General features: G+C 48.9%; 1 protein-coding gene across 2 annotated transcripts in view; it reads right to left on the bottom strand.

Moving 5' to 3' along the window:
- Window positions 1-23,970, bottom strand: part of PDE5A (phosphodiesterase 5A) — a 139,372-nt gene that overhangs the window by 26,129 nt on the left and 89,273 nt on the right. For both annotated transcript variants that reach the window (XM_081092068.1, XM_081092069.1), the window contains exons 15-17: window positions 17,095-17,182; window positions 15,205-15,305; window positions 13,717-13,794 (exon numbers count right to left, since the gene is read on the bottom strand). In XM_081092068.1, the coding sequence (XP_080948194.1) occupies window positions 13,717-13,794; window positions 15,205-15,305; window positions 17,095-17,182 (267 nt within the window). The remainder of the gene's footprint in view (window positions 1-13,716; window positions 13,795-15,204; window positions 15,306-17,094; window positions 17,183-23,970) is intronic.

The following is a 23,970-nucleotide window of genomic DNA, read 5'->3' on the forward strand; positions in this document are numbered from 1 at the left end:
GTGTGAAACAGCATACTGTTCTCACAGCCTACTGTGACATATCCTACTCTGACACAGCATACTCTTCACACAGCCTACTGTGACAAAGCCTACTGTGATATATCCCAGTGTAACACAGCCTACCTTTCACACATCCTACTGTGACACAGCCTACTGGTCATACTTGCTCCCCTGTCATATCCTACTGTGACACTGTATCCTGGTAACACATGCTACGGAGACACATCCTACTGTGACATCCTGTGACACAGTGCAGTGTTCACAGAGCCTACTGTGACAAAGCCTACGGCGATATATCCCAGTATAACACAGCCGAGCTTTCACACATTCTACTGTGACACAGCCTACTGGTCATAATGGATACTGTGACATATACTACTGTGACATCCTGTGACACAGCGTAGTGTTCACACAGCCTACTCTGACAAAGGTAACTGTGACATATCCAACTGTAACAAAGCCTACTGGTCGCACAGACCACTATGACACAGCCTACTCTTCACACAGCATACTGTGACGTATCCTACTGTGTCACAGCACACGGTTCACACAGGCTACTGTAACAAAATGTACTAGTACCAGACTATGTGACAAAGCCTACTGTGATATATCCTACTGTGACGCAGCCAAACGTTCACACATCCTACTGTGACACAGATTACAGTTCACACAGCCGTTGTGACATATCCTGCTATGACAGTCTACTGATCACACAGCCTACTGAAACTAATCCTATTGTGACATCCTGTAACACAGCATACTGTTCACACAGCCTACTGTGCCTTATATACTGTGACACAGCCAATAGGTCAAACAGCCTACCTTTACATATTGTATTGTGACACAGCCTGCTCGTCACAATTCCACTGTGTACATACTACTATGTCACGTACTACTGGTGGCACAGCCCACTGTAACATCCTATTTTTCAGAGCCTACTGTTACCAATTCTAATGTGACACATCCTACTATGACAGAGTGTACTAGTTACGGACTACTGTGACAAAGTCTAATGTGATATATCCTACTATGACTGAGCCTACCTTTCCCACACCCTACTGGGAGACAGCATACAGTTCACACAGCCATTGTGACAATCCTACTGTGACACAGCCTACAGATCACACAGCCTACTGTGACTTATCCTATTGTGACTTAGCCTAGTGTACACAACTCTACTGTAAAACATCCTACTGTGACATCCTGTGAAACAGCATACTGTTCTCACAGCCTACTGTGACATATCATACTGTGACACAGCCTACTGGTCACACAGACCACTATGACACAGCCTACTGATCACACAGGCTACTGTGACTTATCCTATTGTGACACAGCCTACTGTTCACAACTCTACTGTGACACATCCTACTGTGACATCCTGTGACACAGCGTACAGTTCACAAGCCTACTGTGACATATCCTACTGTGACACAGCCTACTGATCACACAGACCATTATGACACAGCCTACTCTTCACACAACCTAGTGTGACATATTCTACTATGACACTGCATACTGATCACACAGCCGACTGTGACAAAGTGTACTAGTTATAGACAACTGTGACACAGCCTATGGTTCACACATCCTACTGTGACACAGCCTACAGTTCACACAACCATTGTGACATAACCTACTGTGACACAGCCTACTGATCACACAGCCTACTGTGACTTATCCTATTGTGACACAGCCTACTGTTCACAACTCTACTGTGACACATCCTACTGTGACATCCTCTGACCCAGCGTACTCTTCACAGAGCCTCCTTTGAAATATCCTACTGTGACACAGCCTACTGGTCACAAAGTCCACTATGACACAGCCTACTCTTCACACAGCCTACTGTGACGTATCCTAATGTGACATCCTATTGTGACACAGCCTACTGTTCACATAGGCTACTGTGACAACATGTACTAGTTACAGACTACTGTGACAAAGCCTACTGTGTGATATATCCTACTGTGACACAGCCTACCGTTCACACATCCTACTGTGACACAGACTACAGTTCACACAGCCATTGTGACATAACCTACTGTGACACAGCCAACTGATCACACAGCCTGCTCTGACTTATCCTATTGTGACACAGCCCATATCCTACTGTGCCATATCCTACTGTGACATCCTATGACACAGCGTACTGTTCACACAGACTACTGCGACAAAGCCTATTGTGATATATCCCAGTGTAACACAGCCTAGCTTTCACATAGTCTACTGTGACAGCCTACTGGTCATAGTGGCTACTGTGGCATACTCTACTGTGACACAGCCTACTGGTCACATAGCCTACTGTGACATATCATATTATGACACAGCCTAATGTTCACAACTCTACTGTAACACATCCTAATGTGACATCCTGTGACACAGGGTAGTGTTCACACAGCCTACTGTGACAACACCAACTGTGTCATATCCTATTGTAACAAAGCCTACTGGTCACTCAGACCACTATTCCTTACACCGCCTACTCTGACACATCCTCCTGCGACAGAGCATACTGCTCACACAGGCTACGGTGACAACGTGTACTAGTTACAGACTACTGTGACAAAGCCTACTGTGTGATATATCCTACTGTGACACAGCCTACTGTTCACACATCCTACTGTGACACAGACTAGAGTTTACACAGCCATTGTGACAATCCTACTGTGAAACAGCCTACTGATCACACAGCCTACTGCGACTTATCCTATTGTGACTTAGCCTAGTGTACACAACTCTACTGTAACACATCCTACTGTGACATCGTGTGAAACAGCATACTGTTCTCACAGCCTACTGTGACATATCCTACTGTGACACAGCATACTCTTCACACAGCCTACTGTGACAAAGCCTACTGTGATATATCCCAGTGTAACACAGCCTACCTTTCACACATCCTACTGTGACACAGCCTACTGGTCATACTTGCTCCTATGTCATATCCTACTGTGACACTGTGTCCTGGTCACACATGCTACGGAGACACATCCTACTGTGACATCCTGTGACACAGTGTAGTGTTCACAGAGCCTACTGTGAGAAAGCCTACGGCGATATATCCCAGTATAACACAGCCGAGCTTTCACACATTCTACTGTAACACAGCCTACTGGTCACAGTGGATACTGTGACATATACTACTGTGACATCCTGTGACACAGCGTAGTGTTCACACAGCCTACTCTGACAAAGGTAACTGTGACATATCCAACTGTAACAAAGCCTACTGGTCACACAGACCACTATGACACAGCCTACTCTTCACACAGCATACTGTGATGTATCCAACTGTGTCACAGCACACGGTTCACACAGGCTACTGTGACAAAGTGTACTATACCAGACTATGTGACAAAGCCTACTGTGATATATCCTACTGTGACGCAGCCAAACGTTCACACATCCTACTGTGACTCAGATTACCGTTCACATCGTCGTTGTGACATATCCTGCCGTGACAGTCTACTGATCACACAGCCTACTGTAACTAATCCTATTGTGACATCCTGTAACACAGCATACTGTTCACACAGCCTTCTGTGCCTTATATACTGTGACACAGCCAATAGGTCAAACAGCCTACCATTACATATTGTATTGTGACACAGCCTGCTGGTTACAATTCCACTGTGTACATACTACTATGGCACGTACTACTGGTAGCACAGCCCACTGTGACATCCTATTTTCACAGAGCCTACTGTTAACAATTGTAATGTGACACATCCTACTATGACAGAGTGTACTAGTTACGGACTACTGTGACAAAGTCTAATGTGATATATCCTACTATGACTGAGCCTACCTTTCACACACACTACTGGGAGACAGCATACAGTTCACACAGCCATTGTGACAATCCTACTGTTACACAGCCTACTGATCACACAGCCTACTGGGACTTATCCTATTGTGACTTAGCCTAGTGTACACAACTCTACTGTAACACATCCTACTGTGACATCCTGTGAAACAGCATACTGTTCTCACAGCCTACTGTGACAAAGCCTACTGTGACATATCATACTGTGACACAGCCTACTGGTCACACAGACCACTATGACACAGCCTTCTGATCACACAGGCTACTGTGACTTCTCCTATTGTGACACAGCCTACTGTTCACAACTCTACTGTGACACATCCTACTGTGACATCCTGTGACACAGCGTACGGTTCACAAGCCTACTGTGACATATCCTACTGTGACACAGCCTACTGATCACACAGACCATTATGACACAGCCTACTCTTCACACAACCTACTGTGACATATTCTACTATGACACTGCATACTGATCACACAGCCGACTATGACAAAGTGTACTAGTTACAGACACCTCTGACACAGCCTATGGTTCACACATCCTACTGTGACACAGCCTACAGTTAACACAGGCATTGAGACATATGCAACTATTACACACCTACTGATTTCACAGCCTACTGTGACTTAGCCTATTGTGACATCCTGTGACACAGCATACTGTCCACACAGCCTATTGAGACAAAGCCTACTATGATATATCCTACAGTGACACAGCCTACTGGTCACAAACACCACTATGACACAGGCTACTCTTCACACAGCCTACTGTGAGGTATCCTACTTTAAGACAGCATACTGTTCACATAGCCTACTATGACATATTCTACTGTAACAAAGCCTATTCGTCACACAGACAACTATGACGCAGCCTACTCTTCACACAGACTACTGTGACGTATCCTGCTCTGACACAGCATACAATTCACATAGCCTACTGTGACAAAGCCTACTGTAATATATCCTACTGTAACACAGCCTACCTTTCACACATCCTACTCTGACACAGGCTACTGGTCATACTTGCTACTATGACATCCTCCTGTGATACAGTCTACTGGTCACACATCCAAATGTAACATATCCTACTGTGACACTGTCTCCTGGTTACACATCCTACTGAGACACATCCTAATGTGACATCCTGTGACACAGCGTAGTGTTCACACAGCCAACTGTGACAAAGCCAAGTGTGACGTATCCTATTGTAACAAAGCCTACCCGTCACACAGACAACTATGACACAGTCTACATTTCACACGGACTATTGTGACGTATACTAATGTGACACAGCATACTTTTCACACAGGCTACTGTGACAAAGTGTACTAGTTACAGACTACTGTGACAAAGCCTACTGTGATATATCCTACTGTGACACAGCCTACCATTCACACATCCCACTGTGACACAGCCTCCAGTTCACACAGCCACTGTGACATATCCTACTGTGTCACAGCATCTGATCAGACAGCCTACTGTGACTTATCCTATTGTGACATCCTGTGACACAGCGTACTGTACACAGACTACTGTGACAAAGCGTCCTGTGACATATAATACTGTGAAACAGTCTACTGGTAACACAGACCACTGTGACACAGCCTAGTCTTTACACACCCTACTGTGACTTATCCTACTGTGACATAGCATACTGTTCACACAGCCTACTGTGACAAAGTGTACTACTTACAGACTACTGTTACAAAGCCTACTGTGATATATCCTACTCTGACAGAGCCTAGAGTTCACACAGCCACTGTGACATATCCTACTGTGACACAGCCTACTGTGACTTATCCTATTGTTACACAGCCTACTGTTCAAAACTCTACTGTGATACATCCTACTGTGACATCCTGTGAAACAGCGTACTGTTCACACAGACTACTGTGAAATATCATACTGTGACACACCCTACTGGTCACACAGACCACTATGCACAGCCTAGTCTTCACACAGCCTACTGTGACGTATCCTACTGTGACACAGCATACTGTTCACACAGCCTACTGTGTCTAATATACTGTGACACACACAATTGGTCACACAGCCTACCTTTACATATAGTGCCACAGCCTGCTTGTCAGAATTTTACTGTGTACGTACTACTATGACACACCCTACTGGTCACCGAGCTGTGACACATCCTATTTTGACAGAGCCGACTGTTTCCAATTCTAATGTGATACATTCTACTGTGAAAAATTGTACTAGTTACAGACGACTGTCCTAAAGCGTACTGTGATGTATACTCTTGTGACAGAGCCTACCATTCACACATCCTACTGTGAAAGAGCCTACAGTTCACACAGCCATTGTGACATGTCCTATTGTGACACAGCGTACTGCGCACACATCCTACTGTGACTTATCCTACTGTGAAATCCTGTGACAAAACGTACTGTTCACACAGCCTACTGTGACAAAGCCTACTATGACATATCCTACTGTGGCCTACTATGACATATCCTACTGTGACACAGCCTACTAGTCACAGAGACCACTATGACACAGCCTACTCTGCACACAGTCTACTGCGAAGTATCCTACTGTGACACCGCATACTGTTTACAGAGGCTACTGTGACAAAGTGTACTAGTTAAAGACTACTGTGACAAAGCCTACTGTGATATATCCTACTGTGACACAGCCTAGCATTCACACTACCCACTGTGACACAGCCTACAGTTCACACAGCCATTGTGACATATCCTACTCTGACACAACGTACTGATCACACAGCCTACTGTGACTTATCCTATTGTGAAATCCTGTGATACAGCGTACTGTTCACACAGCCTACTGTGTCTTATCCTATTGTGACACAGCCTACTGTTCACAACTCTACTGTAACACATCCTACTGTGACATCCTGTGACACAGCGTACTGTTCACACAGCCTACTGTGACATGTCCTACTGTGACACAGCCTACTGGTCACAGAGCCCACAATGTCACAGCCTACACTTCACACAGCCTACTGTGACGTATCCTACTGTAACACAGAATATTGTTCACACAGCCTACTGTGTCTAATATACTGTGACACACACAATTGGTCACACAGCCTACCTTTACATATAGTATTGTGACACAGCCTGCTGGTCACATTTCTACTGTGTACATGTACTATGACAGACCCTACTGGTCACACAGCCTACTGTGACATAACCTATTTTGACAGAGCGTACTGTTCACAATTCTAATGTGACACATCCTACTGTGACACAACCTACTGTGACAAAGTGTACTTGTTACAGACTTCTGTGACAATGCCTACTGTGATATATCCTTCTGTGACACAGCCTACCAGTCACACATCCTACTGTGAAACAGCCTAATGTTCACACAGCCATTGTGACATATCCTACTGTGACACAGCCTAATCATCACAGAGCCTACTGTGCCTTATCCTATTGTGACACAGCCTAGTGTTCACAATTCTAGTGTAACACATCCTACTGTGACACAGCGTACTGTTCACACAGCCTACTGTGACATATCCTACTGTGACACAGCCTACTGGTCACAGAGACCACGTCACAGCCTACCTTTCACAGAGCCTGCTGTGACGTATCCTACTGTGACACCGCATACTGTTTACACAGCCTACTGTGACGAAGTGTACTAGTTACAGACTATTGTGACAAAGCCACTGTGACATATCCTACTGTGACACAGCCTAATGGTCACACAGGAACTATGACACAGCCTACTCTTCACACAGCGTACTGTGATCTATCCTCCTGTGACACAGAATCCTCTTCACACAGCCATTATGACATATCCTACTGTGACACAGTCTAGTGATCACACAGCCTACTGTGACATCCTATTATGACACAGCCTAGTGCTTACAACTCTACTGTAACACATCCTATTTTGAAATCCTGTGACACAGCGTACTGTTCACACAGCCTACTGTGACAAAGCCGACTGTGACGCACCCTATTTTGACAGAGCCAACTGTTTCCAATTCTAATGTGACACATTCTACTGTGAAAAAGTGTACTAGTTACAGACGACTGTGCCAAAGCGTACTGTGATGTATTCTACTGTGATGCAGCTAAACGTTCACACATCCTAATGTAACACAGCCTAGAGTTCACACAGCCATTGTGACATATCCCACTTTGACAGTCTACTGATCACACAGCGTACTGTGACTTATCCTATTGTGACATCCTGTAACACAGCATACTGTTCACACAGCCTACTGTGCCTTATGTACTGTGACACAGCCAATTGGTTAAACTGCTTACCTTTACATATAGTATTGTGACACAGCCTTCTGGTCACAATTCTACAGTGTACATCCTACTATGACACATCCTACTGGTCACACAGCCTACTGTGACACATCCTATTTTGACAGAGCCTACTGTTAACAATTCTAATGTTACACATCCTACTGTGACAAATTGTACTAGTTACAGACTATTGTGAGAAAGCCTACTGTGATATATCCTACTATGACTGAGCCTACCATTCACACATCCTACTGTGAAACAGCGTACAGTACTCACAGCCATTGTGACATATCCTACTGTGACACAGCCTACTGATCACACAGCCTCGTGTGACTTATCCTATTGTGACACGGCCTAGTGTTCACAACTCTACTATAACACATCCTACTGTGACACAGCGTACTGTTCACACAGCCTACTGTGAGAAAGTGTAATAGTTACAGATATCCCACTGTGTCAGTCTACTGATCACACAGCCTCTTGTGACTTATCCTATTGTGCCATCCTGAAAGACAGCATACTGTTCACACAGCCTACTGTGCCATACATACTGTGACACAACCAATTGTTCAGACAGTGTACCTTTACATATAGTATTGTGACACAGCCTGCTGATCACAATTCTACTGTGTACATCCTACTATGACACACCCTACTGGTCACACAGCCTACTGTGACACATCCTAGTTTGACAGAGCCTACTCTTAACAATTGTAATGTGACACATCCTACTGTGACACAGTGTACTAATTACAGACTACTGTGACAAAGCCTACCGTTCACACAGCTTACTGTGACATGTCATACTGTGAAATAGCCAATTGGTCTCACAGCCTCCCATGACATATAGTATTGTGACACAGTCTGCTGGTCACAATTATACTGTGACACAACCTACTTTGACACAGCCTACTCGTAACACTGCCTACTGTGACATATCCTACTGTGACAGAGCCTACTGGTCACACATCCTACTGTGACATATGCTACTGTGACACAGCCTACTGTTCATACATCCTACTGTGATACAGCCTTCTGTTCACACAGACTACTGTGACACAGCCTAGAGTTCACACAGTCAATGTGACATATCCTACTGTGACCCACCCTACTGGTCACACAGCCTACTGTGACACATCCTACTCTGACAACTGTGACACAGTGTACTGTTCACACAGCCTACTGTGACAAAGCCTACTGTGATATATCCTACTGTAACACAGCCCACCTTGCACACATCCTATGGTGACACAACCTACTGGTCACACTGCCTACTGTGACACATCCTACTGTGTCAAGCCTATTGGTCACTCATCTTAGTAAGATATATCCTACTGTGACACAGCCTACCCGTCACACAGCCTACTGTGACAAAGCCTACTGTGATATATCCTTTTGTGATAGAGGCAACTGGTCATACAGCCTACTGTGACATATCCTCCTGTGTCACAGCCATGAAGTCCCACAGCCTACTATGACACAGCCTTCAGGTCAAAACCTACTGAGACACAGTCTACAGGTCACACAGCCTACTGTGACAGAGCATCCTGGTCATACTACCTATTGTGTCAAGCGTACTTGTCACAATTTTATTGTGACACATCTCACTTTGACCCTCGTTATACAGCATACTGGTCACACAGCCTACTGTGACAAAGCCTAATGTGATATATCCTACAGTAACACAGCCTACTGTTCACACATCCTACTGTGACACAGCCTACTGTTCACACAGCCTACTGTGATATATATACTGTGACAGCCAATTGGTCACACAGCCTACCGTTACATGTAGTATTGTGACACACCCTGCTGGTTACAATTCTACTGTGTACATCCTACTGTGACACATCCTATTGGTCACACAGCCTACTGTGACATATCCTATTTTGACAGAGCCTACTGTTCACAATTCTACTGTGACACATCCTACTGTGACACATCCTACTGTGACACATCCTACTGTGACACAGTGTACTGGTTACAGAGTACTTTGACAAAGCCTACTGTGATATATCCTACTGTGACACAGCCTACCGGTCACACATCCTAATGTGCAATATCCCTTTGTGACAAAGCCTAGTGGTCACACAGCCTTCTGTAACATAGCCTACTGTGACACAGCCTATTGTAACACATCCTACTGGTCACACAGCCTACTATAACACACCCTACCAAACTCAGCCTACTGGTCACACAGTTTACTGGTCACACAGCCTAGTGTACCAGCCTACTGTAACACAGCCCACTGTGCCACAGCCTAGCTTTCACATAAATTAATGTAACAACCTACGTTGACACAGCCTGGTGGAACAGAGCCTACTGTGTCACAGCCTAGTATAACAGAGCCTACTGTGACCCAGCCTACTGGTCACACAACGTACTGTGTAACAGCTTACAGGTAACACATCTTACTGTCGCACAGCCTACCATCACGCAGCCTACTGTGACATAGTCTACTATGACACAGCCTAGTGTCACACATCCTACTTGTCACGTAGCCTAGTGTTACCGTGCCTACTATGACACAGCCTACTATGACACAGCCTAGTTTAACAAAGCCTAGTGTAACATTGCCTACTGTCACACAGCCTACTGTCACACAGCCTGTCACAGAGTCTACTGATCACACAGGCTACCGTGACACGACCTACTTTCACACAGCCTACTCTGACACAGCTTATGTTACACAGCTTACTGTAACACAGCGTACTGTGACTCAGCCTACTTTTACACAGCTTATTGTCACACAGCCTACTCTAATACAGCCTACTGGTCACAGCCTCCTGTGATACATCCTACCGTGACACAGACTACTGTACCACAGTCTACAGGTCACACAGCCTACTGTGACACAGCCTAGAGCAGGGGTGGGCAAACTTTTTGACTCGAGGGCCACAATGGCTTCTTAAACTGGACTGGAGAGCTGGAACAAAAACATGGATGGAGTGTTTGTGTGAACTAATATAAATTCAAAGTAAACATTACATAAAAGGGTACGGTCTTTTTTTCAATAGTTTTATTCATTTCAAATGGGCCGGATCAGGCCCACGGGCCATAGTTTGCCCACGGCTGGCCTAGAGTGACACAGACTACTGGTCACACAGCCTACTATGACACAGCCTACTGTCACATATCCTATTGTGACACAGCCTGTGACACAGCTTACTGTAACACAGCCTACTGTCACACAGCCTGTGACACATCCTACTGTTACACACATTAGTGTATCACAGTCTACAGGTAACACAGCCTTCTGTGACACAGCCTATTGGTCACACAGCCTACTGTGACATAGCCTACTGTGACTCAGCCCACTGTAACACAGCCTAGTGGTCACATAGCCTACTGTAATTCCTCCTACTGTGACACAGCTTAGTGTAAGAGAGCCTACTGTAACACTGCCTACTGTGACACATCCTAATGTAACACAGCCTACTGTTACACAGCCTACTAGTCACACAGCGTATTGTGTTACAGCCTACTGGTCACACAGCCTACTGTCACACAGCCGACTTGTCACATAGCCTAGTGTAACAGCTCCTACTATGACACAGCCTACTGTGACAAAGCCTAGTGTAACAGAGCCTACTGTAACAGAGCATATGTTACATCACCTACTGTCACACAGCCTACTGTGAAACAACCTAATTTCACACAGCCTACTCTGACACAGCCTATGTTACACAGCTTACTGTAACACAGCTTACTGGCCACGCAGCCTACTGTGACACAACCTACTGTCACAGCCTACTGTGACACATCCTACTGTGACAAAGACTACTGTATCTCAGTCTACAGGTCACACAGCCTACTGTGACACAGCCTACTGTGACACAGCCTATTATGACACATCCTACTGGTCACACAGCCTACTGTGACACAGCCTGCTGGTCACATAGCCTACTGTAACAGCCTACTGGTCACACAGCCTACTGTGACATATCCTATTGTGCCACAGCCTATTGGTCATACAGCCTACTGAAACACAGCGTACTGTGACACAGCCTAGTGTAACACAGCTACTGTCACACAGCCTACTGTCACTCAGCCTACTGGTCACACAGCCTACTGTGACACAACCTACTGTCACACATCCTACTGTGACACAGACTTCTGTAACACAGCCTACTATGACACAGACTACTGTAACACAGCATACTGGTCACATACCCTACTGGTCACACAGTGTACTGTGACATAGCTTACTGTAACAGCCTATTGTAACACAGCCTACCGGTTACACAGCCTACTGTGACACAGACTACTGTAACACAGCCTAGTGTAACAGCCTACTGTGACACAGCCTACTGTACCAGAGCCTATTGTGATACAACGTACTGTAAAAGCATGTGAGAGCAAGACTGGTGGGTCATCCTAATTCACACACACAGTGACTTTGGACTATTGGCTGGTGTCTTCCGGAGAAATGATAGAACAGTGCTCTTGGTCTTGTTAGAGAAGGACCGTGCTGGCCCTCGGGTCAGGGTGCAGGCACTCTGGGACTCAGGACTGGACTTGCCCCATGAAAATGGTGCTGTCTCAGCATAGTGTCCAATCCAGATGTCTGCCACTATGTCCTTTGTATCTGAAGAGACAGGCAGGATGGCATCGCTGTGGCACAAAGCACTCAGGGCACAGGGCTGGACTACATGCTGCTCGGGGACCCTGGCTAAGAGGGCCTTCCCCTAATCCCGCCGTGTCAGCACTCATGGAAACACTCCTGAGGACTGAGCGCACTGGGAAGGTGTTCCCTGGCGGCTTACACCATCACAGCGACTTCCGCGGGGCCTGCCACACAAGCTGATCCCCAACAGCACTCTGACCTACACGCTGAACCCTGGTCTATGAAGCGAAGTGGGGGGAGTGACAGTGAGTGGCCCGCGAGACCTCGAGGCCACAGGGAGGAGAGCTGAGCCGTGAACAGTGAGGCACAGGCTCGGCTGCGCATGGATTTGTGTTTTGTTATCAAGAAGAGCTGGTGATTCCTGAGGTGCTGCCCTGAACCCCAAGACTGTCAAGACTGCAGGACAGACAGCAGGCCCTGCGGGCTGGTGCTTCATAATTCCATCTTCACGCCAAGTGCTGACAACCTATTTCAAGAAACGCACCGTCCGTAGTGCTGCTCTGTCTTATTATTGACTCTGTTCTTTCTCACGAGGACAGCCCTTGCCCTGCAAAGGCAGCCAGGGAGGGGACCCTGAGCTGGAGGGACCAGCGGGGTCAGCTGAGGGGAACACATCCGGGTCGGCCCAGCCCCACCCTGCGGCTCTGCCATCATCTTCCAAGAACAGTGGACACCTCGCCACCAGTTCCTAGCTCCCACATCTCTAGGGTGCTATGTGCAGCTCTCTCATCCCCAAGTCTGGGATGTGAACACGGGAGCCTCAGCGCCAAGTGCTGATGCTCCACCACATCCTAACATCCCCCCAGAACAAAGGCATGGCTCCTTCAGGTGACTTTGCAACGCATTTCCTTTTGTTTAACATTCACGTCCTACCCTTGGTTCAATGCGGGAATTCCCACAGCCTCTAGGTCACCGGGTGTGACAAGTGCTCGCAACACAACCTGCCACTAATCACATTTACTGGAAACTAGTCGTCCGCGTGGAGGCGGACAGAGGCCACTTACAGAAACAGCTCCTTCTGGTGCGGGTCTCCCAAGTTGAACTGGTTTTTCCTTATAAGTTCAAAAAACTCCCCTCGCCTCCTTGGAAAGAAAGAAAAACATCGATTGTTATGGAGTCCCTAGGTCTCATCTTATCCCTTTGGTCTAGAAAGAATCATGGACTCAATTTTTGGGGGGAGAAAATCTCCAGTGGATTTTACCCATCTTAGAACCCAACATAAAAACCATCATTTAAAAATTGTGAATGCCTCCCTTTTCCTCCTTCTACCATTTCCTTTGGGTGAAGCATTGACCTCACCTGTACAGACCACAGACAGTGGTAATCTCATTCCTAAACACAACTTCATGAAAGTGAGATGGGCTGGCCGGCGTGGCTCAGTGGTCGAGCGTTGACCTATGAACCAGGAGGACATGGTTTGATTCCCGGTCAGGGCACATGCCTGGGTTGCAGGCTCCATCCCCAGTCGGGGGCATGCAGGAGGCAGCTGATCAATGATTCTCTCTCATCATTGATGTTTCTATCGCTCTCTCCCTCTCCCTTCCTCTCTGAAATTTTTTTAAAAAGTATATTAAAAAAGTGAGACAATGTGAGTTAAAATGGGATGCTGAGAATGATTTAAGGAATTTTAAGTGCATGGCAAAGAAGAACTATATGATTTCAGTGTAATTTCATATAATGCACCTGTATTATGAGATAGGGTAAATAAAAAGGCATAACAAGTGCTCTATGTCAGTGTAAAGCTGTGAACTGCTTCTGAGGCAAAGAAACATGGAGACACCGGGAAGAAGCCTCTATTGGAGGCCAGGGAGTTCCTCAGTGCCCAGTGCTGTAGACATCTCCAGAAGCCATGATGCCAGAGACATCAGGAAAACAGGGAACTTATGGAACAGAATGGACGGCCTGTGACCAAGAACCAACAATGAAACGCCGGTTCCAGAGAGACCCATGGCCTGGGAAGGTAGGAGGCATGTGGTTACAGGTGTTTTTCTAATTCTTGGTTATATGATCATCTTTACTCCGCCCTCAGGTTGAACCAGCTGAAATGGACTCAGTTCTCTACTGTCCTGGTTGAGTTTAAAGTGCCCCCCAATTCAGGAAGCAGGGATGCCAGCGGCAGCTCCCTTTAGGTGTCCGTGCTCCTGTTTGCTCTGTGTGTGCTTACTCCTCATCAATGGCCTACGCACAGGCGTGACTCCCCGTGCGAGGGGAGAGAGGGCCACGTGTCCAGGGAAATCACGTGAGTGTGACCATCTTCTCCCCTCACTGCACACGCCACCCAGACTACGGTCCCATGTGCAAACCACAGCCTGTCCGCGCAGTACACGCACATTCACCCATGAATGCACGCTAAGTCCTGTGTCAGTAATGTCCAAGTTCCACATTCCCACCTCTAAGAACTGCACACAGTCCTATAACCTAGACGTGTCCCCATGTGAAACACGGCACACTCTTCCCACACCCACTCATCGCAGGGCACTGGGGAGACTTACTTAATGTACAGGGCCAGGTCTGTGGCCAGAATCGCCTGCTTGATGATCTTCAACGCGGTCTTATACTCTTCGATGGAGAGGCCACTGAGGATCTGGTTCCCCTTCACAGAGAAGAAAACCATCGTCAGCACCCCACGGGAGCACCACATAGGAGCACCGCACGGGAGCACCGCATAGGAGCCCCCCACAAGGACAGCGGAAACACAGTCACAGCTAAACCACAGGCCTGGGGTTCGGAGTCCTGCGCATGGGCTGCCTGCTTCCAGAGAGTGAATGCCTAATGCCACGGCCTGGTCTCCTAGGAAACGCCGGCTTCCCGCTGGTGCACCCACCTCCTGTGCCTGTCTGCCAACTGCCTACCCCCCGGGCCTCCGCCAGCCTGAAGGCTAACTATCTAGCCAGGGGCAGCTTACTTGCCATATTGCAACTGGAAGTGAAGCTTGAAAACTCAAAGCCACATTAATGAAGAACGGAATGGTGAAACTTCTAAACAATTGATGACTAACACATTTTTTTCTCTATGGTTGTTGTAATAAATCCAGTGGCACATTGGCACACGTTTATGTAATTTTAACTTAATATCAAGAGCAGCACATAGTCCTTGGGAACATGCCTACAGGTGGGCTTCCTGGTGGGAAGCACACACGGTATGAAACCAAGAAGGACTCTTTAAAAGGGGCTGATCCGCGGGCAAACACTCAAACGCTGTAACTACATAATTATTGTGTTGTGCCTGCTAACACAATAAAAGAGATTTAAAAGCAAATCTGCTTTAAAAGAGATTTAAAGCAAATCTCTCATCTCGAATTGAGTAAAACGTGCCTCGGTTCGCAGAATAAACTCAACATCTGCTTGGGAGGCAGGTGTGCTTTCTAAGTCCCAGGGCTGAGGGAACCAGCGGCTCAGGACGGGGGTCCAGGGCAGCGGGTGCTTCGGGGCACTCGGGGGTGCCAGGCCCAGATAAGATCTTCGCTTAGTGGAGAGCTGGAGGCTGAAATCGGGCATGTGTCTCACTGACGAACTGACGAACATTACTTTTAAATATCAAGTCATTTTAGATTCTGGGCTGAACAGAAAACTATTCAGAAAATATCTTCCGATATTTTCATTGGGTGTAAGGTCAAACCATTTCCAGGGGAAAGAAGATGTCTAAAAGGAAATGTCTTCGGTGTTATGTGTTTATTTCCCCTTTCCCAGGCAAAGGCTGTAAACCGCTGCGTGTGGGGGCCTCCAGGGACAGAGTGTAGGGAGGGGCCTGCTGTAGGAGGATGTCCCAGCAGCAGCTATAACTCATGCTTCTTACTATAATGCCAGGCATGCACACAACAGACCATGCGAGTAACGGAGGAACCAGAATATAACAAGTATTAAGTTGGCAGAAACAACCATGGCTAACGGGTTGGTATACATGTTCTCAAGCTTACTTCCCTCCACAGAAATACGTCTAGCATAGCATGTCATGTGCTTTCTCACACGGATAAACATCTGTCTCCACCAGGCGTTGAACAGCTTCATCCCTTAACAATTTGTTCGTGGTCAGAAGTTTCAGTAAAAAGAGGAAAAGGTTCTTGAGCACTGTATCACCCACTTAATTTTATGCCCCGCCCTCCCCCCCAAAAAGGTGGAATTAACGGAGAGCCAGAAAACACCAGCTTTGCTTGCTTCTAGTTTGGAACAATGTGGAGTAATGAAGTGGAGGCGAGTAAGCAAACCCCCTTATCAGGCAGCTGGCAGCTTAGGGTGCACAGGGACGAGGCTGTGGGGACCTCGGCCTTCCTACCCAAAAAAGAATGACGCACACCCGGGAATTAGGATCCTGGGCATAAACCCAAACACTTAAAATATCCCCGCGTTTGTGCAGCCTCCGGGCCGCCACGCGCCGGGCCTCACCGGGCTATTGAGGACCATCAGGCACTGGTCGAAGTGGTGGTGCTCCAGGGTCGAGTGGCAGTACAGTTGGGCCAGCGGGTGTTCGCTCCTGTGGGGGAATCACAGAGACAGGGCTTAGAGAGGACAGTCAAGCGCTGCATGGGCCGACTGTCACTCTTTTCTTATTGGCTCCTTAAGAAAGAGGCTAAAATCCATCAAACCAACCACGCTCTCTCCTTTGGCTGAGAAAAGAGGGAGCTCATCTCTGGGAAATAAGTATAAAGAGCCAGGCTGTTCTCAAAGACTGGTTCAAACCGTGAACAATCCCATCGACATCAATATCGTGGACAAGGTACTAATTTCTCTAGATACAGAGAGAGGATCCCTGAAGTACTCGTACCAATCATCGCTTTCAATGTCAAGACTCTAATTCATTTAGAATATGAAACAAACGTCCCTGCGGCTTTTCCTGAGAAAGAAGGCTCACGGTCAGGCCCCCTCATGCCTCAAGAAAGGGGAGAACTGTCTGAGAGGAGCCGGTGAGGGTGCCAGATGGAAGGCACGGGGGGAGTCTGTTCCCCACGGGGACCCAGTAGGTCGGGGAGCTCGCTAGACTGAACTCGGGAGGACTGGAGAGGTGCCTGGCTGAGGGAGGGAGGCAAGGAGGGGTCCTGCACTCAGTTCATCACATGTAACAGATGGTTACAAATCAAGTTCCAAAGCGTGACAAGTCCTCAGGTCTCTCATGATCGTCCCATGTGAGCAGAGAGTACAGTGTCCACTGTTCTTTACAAGGGAAAAGCCAAGTTCCTGCACATCTCTGTATCTCAAGGGGCAGCACAGGAGATTATGAATAAAGCACCACAAGGTTAGAGAACACACATCTTATTTCCTTACTAGAGGCCTGGTGCATGAAATTTGTGCGGGGGGGGGGGGGGGGGGGGGCGTGTCCCTCAGCCCTGCCTGTACCCTCTTCAATCTGGGACCCCTTGGGGGATGTCTAACTGCCGGTTTAGGCCCGATCCCTCTCACAATCCAGGACTGCTGGCCCCTAACCGCTTGCTTGCCTGCCTGCCTGCTTGATTGTCCCTAACCGCTCCCCTGCCGGCTTGACTGATGCCTAACTGCTCCCCTGCAGGCCTGGTTGCCCCCAAATGCCCTCCCGTGCTGGCCATCTTGTGATGACGTGAGGGTGGCCATCTTGTGGTGGCCATCTTGTGATGACATTGCATGTGACGCCACCTAGGCTTTTATTATATAGGAGACCATATGAACATTCTGTTACTCTGCAGTTAATTCGTGGAAGAGAGAGACGCTCCTGAAGACTGAAGAACTGTGACACAGGAAACAAATGAGCAGAGTGAGAGAAGCGTAGGGAAAGCAAGCACAGTCGAGTGAAGTTAAAGCTTTCTATTGCTTCATCTCCCACCCACAGGGCTGCCCAAACAGGCCATTGTGACCTGTTCCCAGTTAGCCCCTGCCTGCTGCCAGCTTTGCCCCTCCCATCCTTTAGTGGTCCTGTGGGTGGATGCTGCACTCATCGTTGGGCAATGGACAGAGTCAAATGGGAAGACGTGTGGATTTATGTGGCCTCTGACCCTGGTTCTTTGACTTCCTGGAGTTCAGAGATTGTCTCTTTTCACACACTCTCTTTTGAGTACCACAGCCTCCAGGTGTCCCTGGTACAGGCCTTGGCCACCCACCATCCCTTCACATGGGATGAGGCAGGGTCCTCAACTCCTTGCTGCCCTTAAAGGGTCCCCATGAAACAGCTAAAACCTGCAGAGCACGTGTGCATGCCGGGAGCTGTGAAACACCCACATCAGCGATGCCCTTTGATCCTGACCCCATCACACAGAGAAGGAAGTATGAGGAGGTGGGTATGGCTGCCCCAGGGTCACGTGGCCAGAGGAGGAGCATGGTTCCCACCTGCAAATGGGCACCTGACTACAGAGGGACCCTAAGAATCATCACAATCCTAGCCATTGCATGTTGGTGTGAGGACCAACCCAATTCTTATCTATAAAGAGGTCAGGAGAGTCCCAAGAGCTCATAATGAGAGGTACATGATGTTGGCCTATACTCTTATTATGTGACTGGCCACTGGCAGGAGGACCAACTGAACTACTGACAGGAGGACTGACTGAACTACTGATGGAGGATTGACTGAATTACTGATGGAGGACCGACCGCCCTACTGATGGAGGACTGACCGAACTACTGATGGAGGACTGACCGAGCTACTGATGGAGGACTGACTGAGCTACTGATGGAGGACCGACCGAACTACTGATGGAGGACTGACCGAACTACTGATGGAGGACTGACCGAGCTACTGATGGAGGACTGACTGAGCTACTGATGGAGGACTGACTGAGCTACTGATGGAGGACCGACCGCCCTACTGATGGAGGACCGACCGCCCTACTGATGGAGGACTGACCGAACTACTGATGGAGGACTGACCGAGCTACTGATGGAGGACTGACTGAGCTACTGATGGAGGACTGACTGAGCTACTGATGGAGGACCGACCGCCCTACTGATGGAGGACCGACCGCCCTACTGATGGAGGACCGACCGAACTACTGATGGAGGACTGACCGAGCTACTGATGGAGGACTGACTGAACTACTGATGGAGGACTGACTGAGCTACTGATGGAGGACTGACCACCCTACTGATGGAGAACTGACCGAGCTACTGATGGAGGACCGACCGAGCTACTGATGGAGGACTGACTGAACTACTGATGGAGGACTGACTGAACTACTGATGGAGGACTGACCGAGCTACTGATGGAGGACTGACCACCCTACTGATGGAGGACTGACCGAGCTACTGATGGAGGACTGACCGAGCTACTGATGGAGGACCGACCGAACTACTGATGGAGGACCGACCGCCCTACTGATGGAGGACTGACCGAGCTACTGATGGAGGACTGACCCAACTACTGATGGAGGACTGACCGAGCTACTGATGGAGGACTGACCGAGCTACTGATGGAGGACTGACCCAACTACTGATGGAGGACTGACTGAGCTACTGATGGAGGACTGACTGAACTACTGATGGAGGACTGACCGAGCTACTGATGGAGGACTGACCGCCCTACTGATGGAGGACCGACCGCCCTACTGATGGAGGACCGACCGAGCTACTGATGGAGGACTGACTGAACTACTGATGGAGGACTGACTGAACTACTGATGGAGGACTGACCGAACTACTGATGGAGGACTGACCGAGCTACTGATGGAGGACTGACCACCCTACTGATGGAGGACTGACCGAGCTACTGATGGAGGACTGACCGAGCTACTGATGGAGGACTGACCGAGCTACTGATGGAGGAGCTACTGATGGAGGACCGACCGCCCTACTGATGGAGGACTGACCGAGCTACTGATGGAGGACCGACTGAACTACTGATGGAGGACTGACTGAACTACTGATGGAGGACTGACTGAACTACTGATGGAGGACTGACCGAACTACTGATGGAGGACCGACCGAGCTACTGATGGAGGACTGACGGAACTACTGATGGAGGACTGACCGAGCTACTGATGGAGGACCGACTGAACTACTGATGGAGGACCGACTGAACTACTGATGGAGGACTGACTGAACTACTGATGGAGGACTGACTGAGCTACTGATGGAGGACTGACTGAACTACTGATGGAGGACTGACTGAGCTACTGATGGAGGACTGACCGCCCTACTGATGGAGGACCGACTGAACTACTGATGGAGGACTGACTGAGCTACTGATGGAGGACCGACTGAACTACTGATGGAGGACCGACCGCCCTACTGATGGAGGACTGACTGAACTACTGATGGAGGACTGACTGAGCTACTGATGGAGGACTGACTGAGCTACTGATGGAGGACTGACTGAACTACTGATGGAGGACTGACTGAACTACTGATGGAGGACTGACTGAACTACTGATGGAGGACTGACTGAGCTACTGATGGAGGACTGACTGAACTACTGATGGAGGACTGACTGAGCTACTGATGGAGGACTGACTGAGCTACTGATGGAGGACTGACTGAACTACTGATGGAGGACTGACTGAACTACTGATGGAGGACTGACTGAACTACTGATGGAGGACCGACCGCCCTACTGATGGAGGACCGACCGCCCTACTGATGGAGGACTGACCGAGCTACTGATGGAGGACTGACCGAGCTACTGATGGAGGACTGACCGAGCTACTGATGGAGGACCGACCGAACTACTGATGGGAGGACTGACTGAACTACTGATGGAGGACTGACCGAACTACTGATGGAGGACTGACCGAACTACTGATGGAGGACCGACCGAACTACTGATGGGAGGACTGACCGAGCTACTGATGGAGGACTGACCGAGCTACTGATGGAGGACTGACCGAGCTACTGATGGAGGACCGACCGCCCTACTGATGGAGGACTGACTGAACTACTGATGGAGGACTGACCGAACTACTGATGGAGGACTGACCGAACTACTGATGGAGGACCGACCGAACTACTGATGGGAGGACTGACTGAACTACTGATGGAGGACCGACCGAGCTACTGATGGAGGACTGACCGCCCTACTGATGGAGGACCGACCGAACTACTGATGGAGGACCGACCGCCCTACTGATGGAGGACCGACCGAACTACTGATGGAGGACCGACCGCCCTACTGATGGAGGACTGACCGAACTACTGATGGAGGACTGACCGAGCTACTGATGGAGGACTGACCGAGCTACTGATGGAGGACTGACCGAGCTACTGATGGAGGACTGACTGAACTACTGATGGAGGACCGACCGCCCTACTGATGGAGGACTGACCGAACTACTGATGGAGGACTGACCAAACTACTGATGGAGGACTGACTGAGCTACTGATGGAGGACCGACTGAGCTACTGATGGAGGACCGACCGAACTACTGATGGAGGACTGACCGAGCTACTGATGGAGGACTGACTGAACTACTGATGGAGGACCGACCGAGCTACTGATGGAGGACTGACTGAACCTACTGATGGAGGACTGACTGAGCTACTGATGGAGGACTGACTGAACTACTGATGGAGGACCGACCGCCCTACTGATGGAGGACTGACTGAGCTACTGATGGAGGACTGACTGAGCTACTGATGGAGGACTGACTGAACTACTGATGGAGGACCGACCGCCCTACTGATGGAGGACTGACTGAGCTACTGATGGAGGACCGACTGAGCTACTGATGGAGGACTGACTGAGCTACTGATGGAGGACTGACCGAACTACTGATGGAGGACTGACCGAGCTACTGATGGAGGACTGACCGAACTACTGATGGGAGGACTGACTGAACCTACTGATGGAGGACTGACTGAGCTACTGATGGAGGACTGACCGAACTACTGATGGAGGACTGACTGAGCTACTGATGGAGGACTGACTGAACTACTGATGGAGGACTGACTGAGCTACTGATGGAGGACTGACTGAACTACTGATGGAGGACCGACCGCCCTACTGATGGAGGACTGACCGAGCTACTGATGGAGGACTGACCGAACTACTGATGGAGGACTGACCGAACTACTGATGGGAGGACTGACTGAACCTACTGATGGAGGACCGACTGAACTACTGATGGAGGACTGACTGAACTACTGATGGAGGACTGACCGAGCTACTGATGGAGGACTGACTGAGCTACTGATGGAGGACCGACTGAGCTACTGATGGAGGACTGACTGAGCTACTGATGGAGGACCGACCGCCCTACTGATGGAGGACTGACTGAACTACTGATGGAGGACTGACTGAGCTACTGATGGAGGACCGACTGAACTACTGATGGAGGACCGACCGCCCTACTGATGGAGGACTGACTGAACTACTGATGGAGGACCGACCGAACTACTGATGGAGGACTGACCGAGCTACTGATGGAGGACCGACCGAGCTACTGATGGAGGACTGACTGAACTACTGATGGAGGACTGACGGAACTACTGATGGGAGGACCGACTGAACTACTGATGGAGGACTGACCGAGCTACTGATGGAGGACCGACCGAGCTACTGATGGAGGACCGACCGAGCTACTGATGGAGGACTGACTGAACTACTGATGGAGGACTGACCGAACTACTGATGGAGGACTGACCGAACTACTGATGGAGGACTGACTGAGCTACTGATGGAGGACCGACTGAACTACTGATGGAGGACTGACCGAGCTACTGATGGAGGACTGACTGAACTACTGATGGAGGACTGACCGAACTACTGATGGAGGACCGACCGAGCTACTGATGGAGGACTGACTGAACCTACTGATGGAGGACTGACTGAGCTACTGATGGAGGACTGACTGAGCTACTGATGGAGGACCGACCGCCCTACTGATGGAGGACTGACCGAGCTACTGATGGAGGACTGACTGAACCTACTGATGGAGGACCGACTGAGCTACTGATGGAGGACTGACTGAGCTACTGATGGAGGACCGACCGCCCTACTGATGGAGGACTGACTGAACTACTGATGGAGGACTGACTGAGCTACTGATGGAGGACCGACTGAACTACTGATGGAGGACCGACCGCCCTACTGATGGAGGACTGACCGAGCTACTGATGGAGGACCGACCGAGCTACTGATGGAGGACTGACTGAACTACTGATGGAGGACTGACGGAACTACTGATGGGAGGACCGACTGAACTACTGATGGAGGACCGACCGCCCTACTGATGGAGGACCGACCGAGCTACTGATGGAGGACCGACCGAGCTACTGATGGAGGACTGACCGCCCTACTGATGGAGGACCGACCGAACTACTGATGGAGGACTGACCGAGCTACTGATGGAGGACCGACCGAGCTACTGA

Source organism: Myotis nattereri, assembly GCF_964212035.1.
Source record: "Myotis nattereri genome assembly, chromosome: 5".
Lineage (NCBI taxonomy): Eukaryota > Metazoa > Chordata > Mammalia > Chiroptera > Vespertilionidae > Myotis > Myotis nattereri.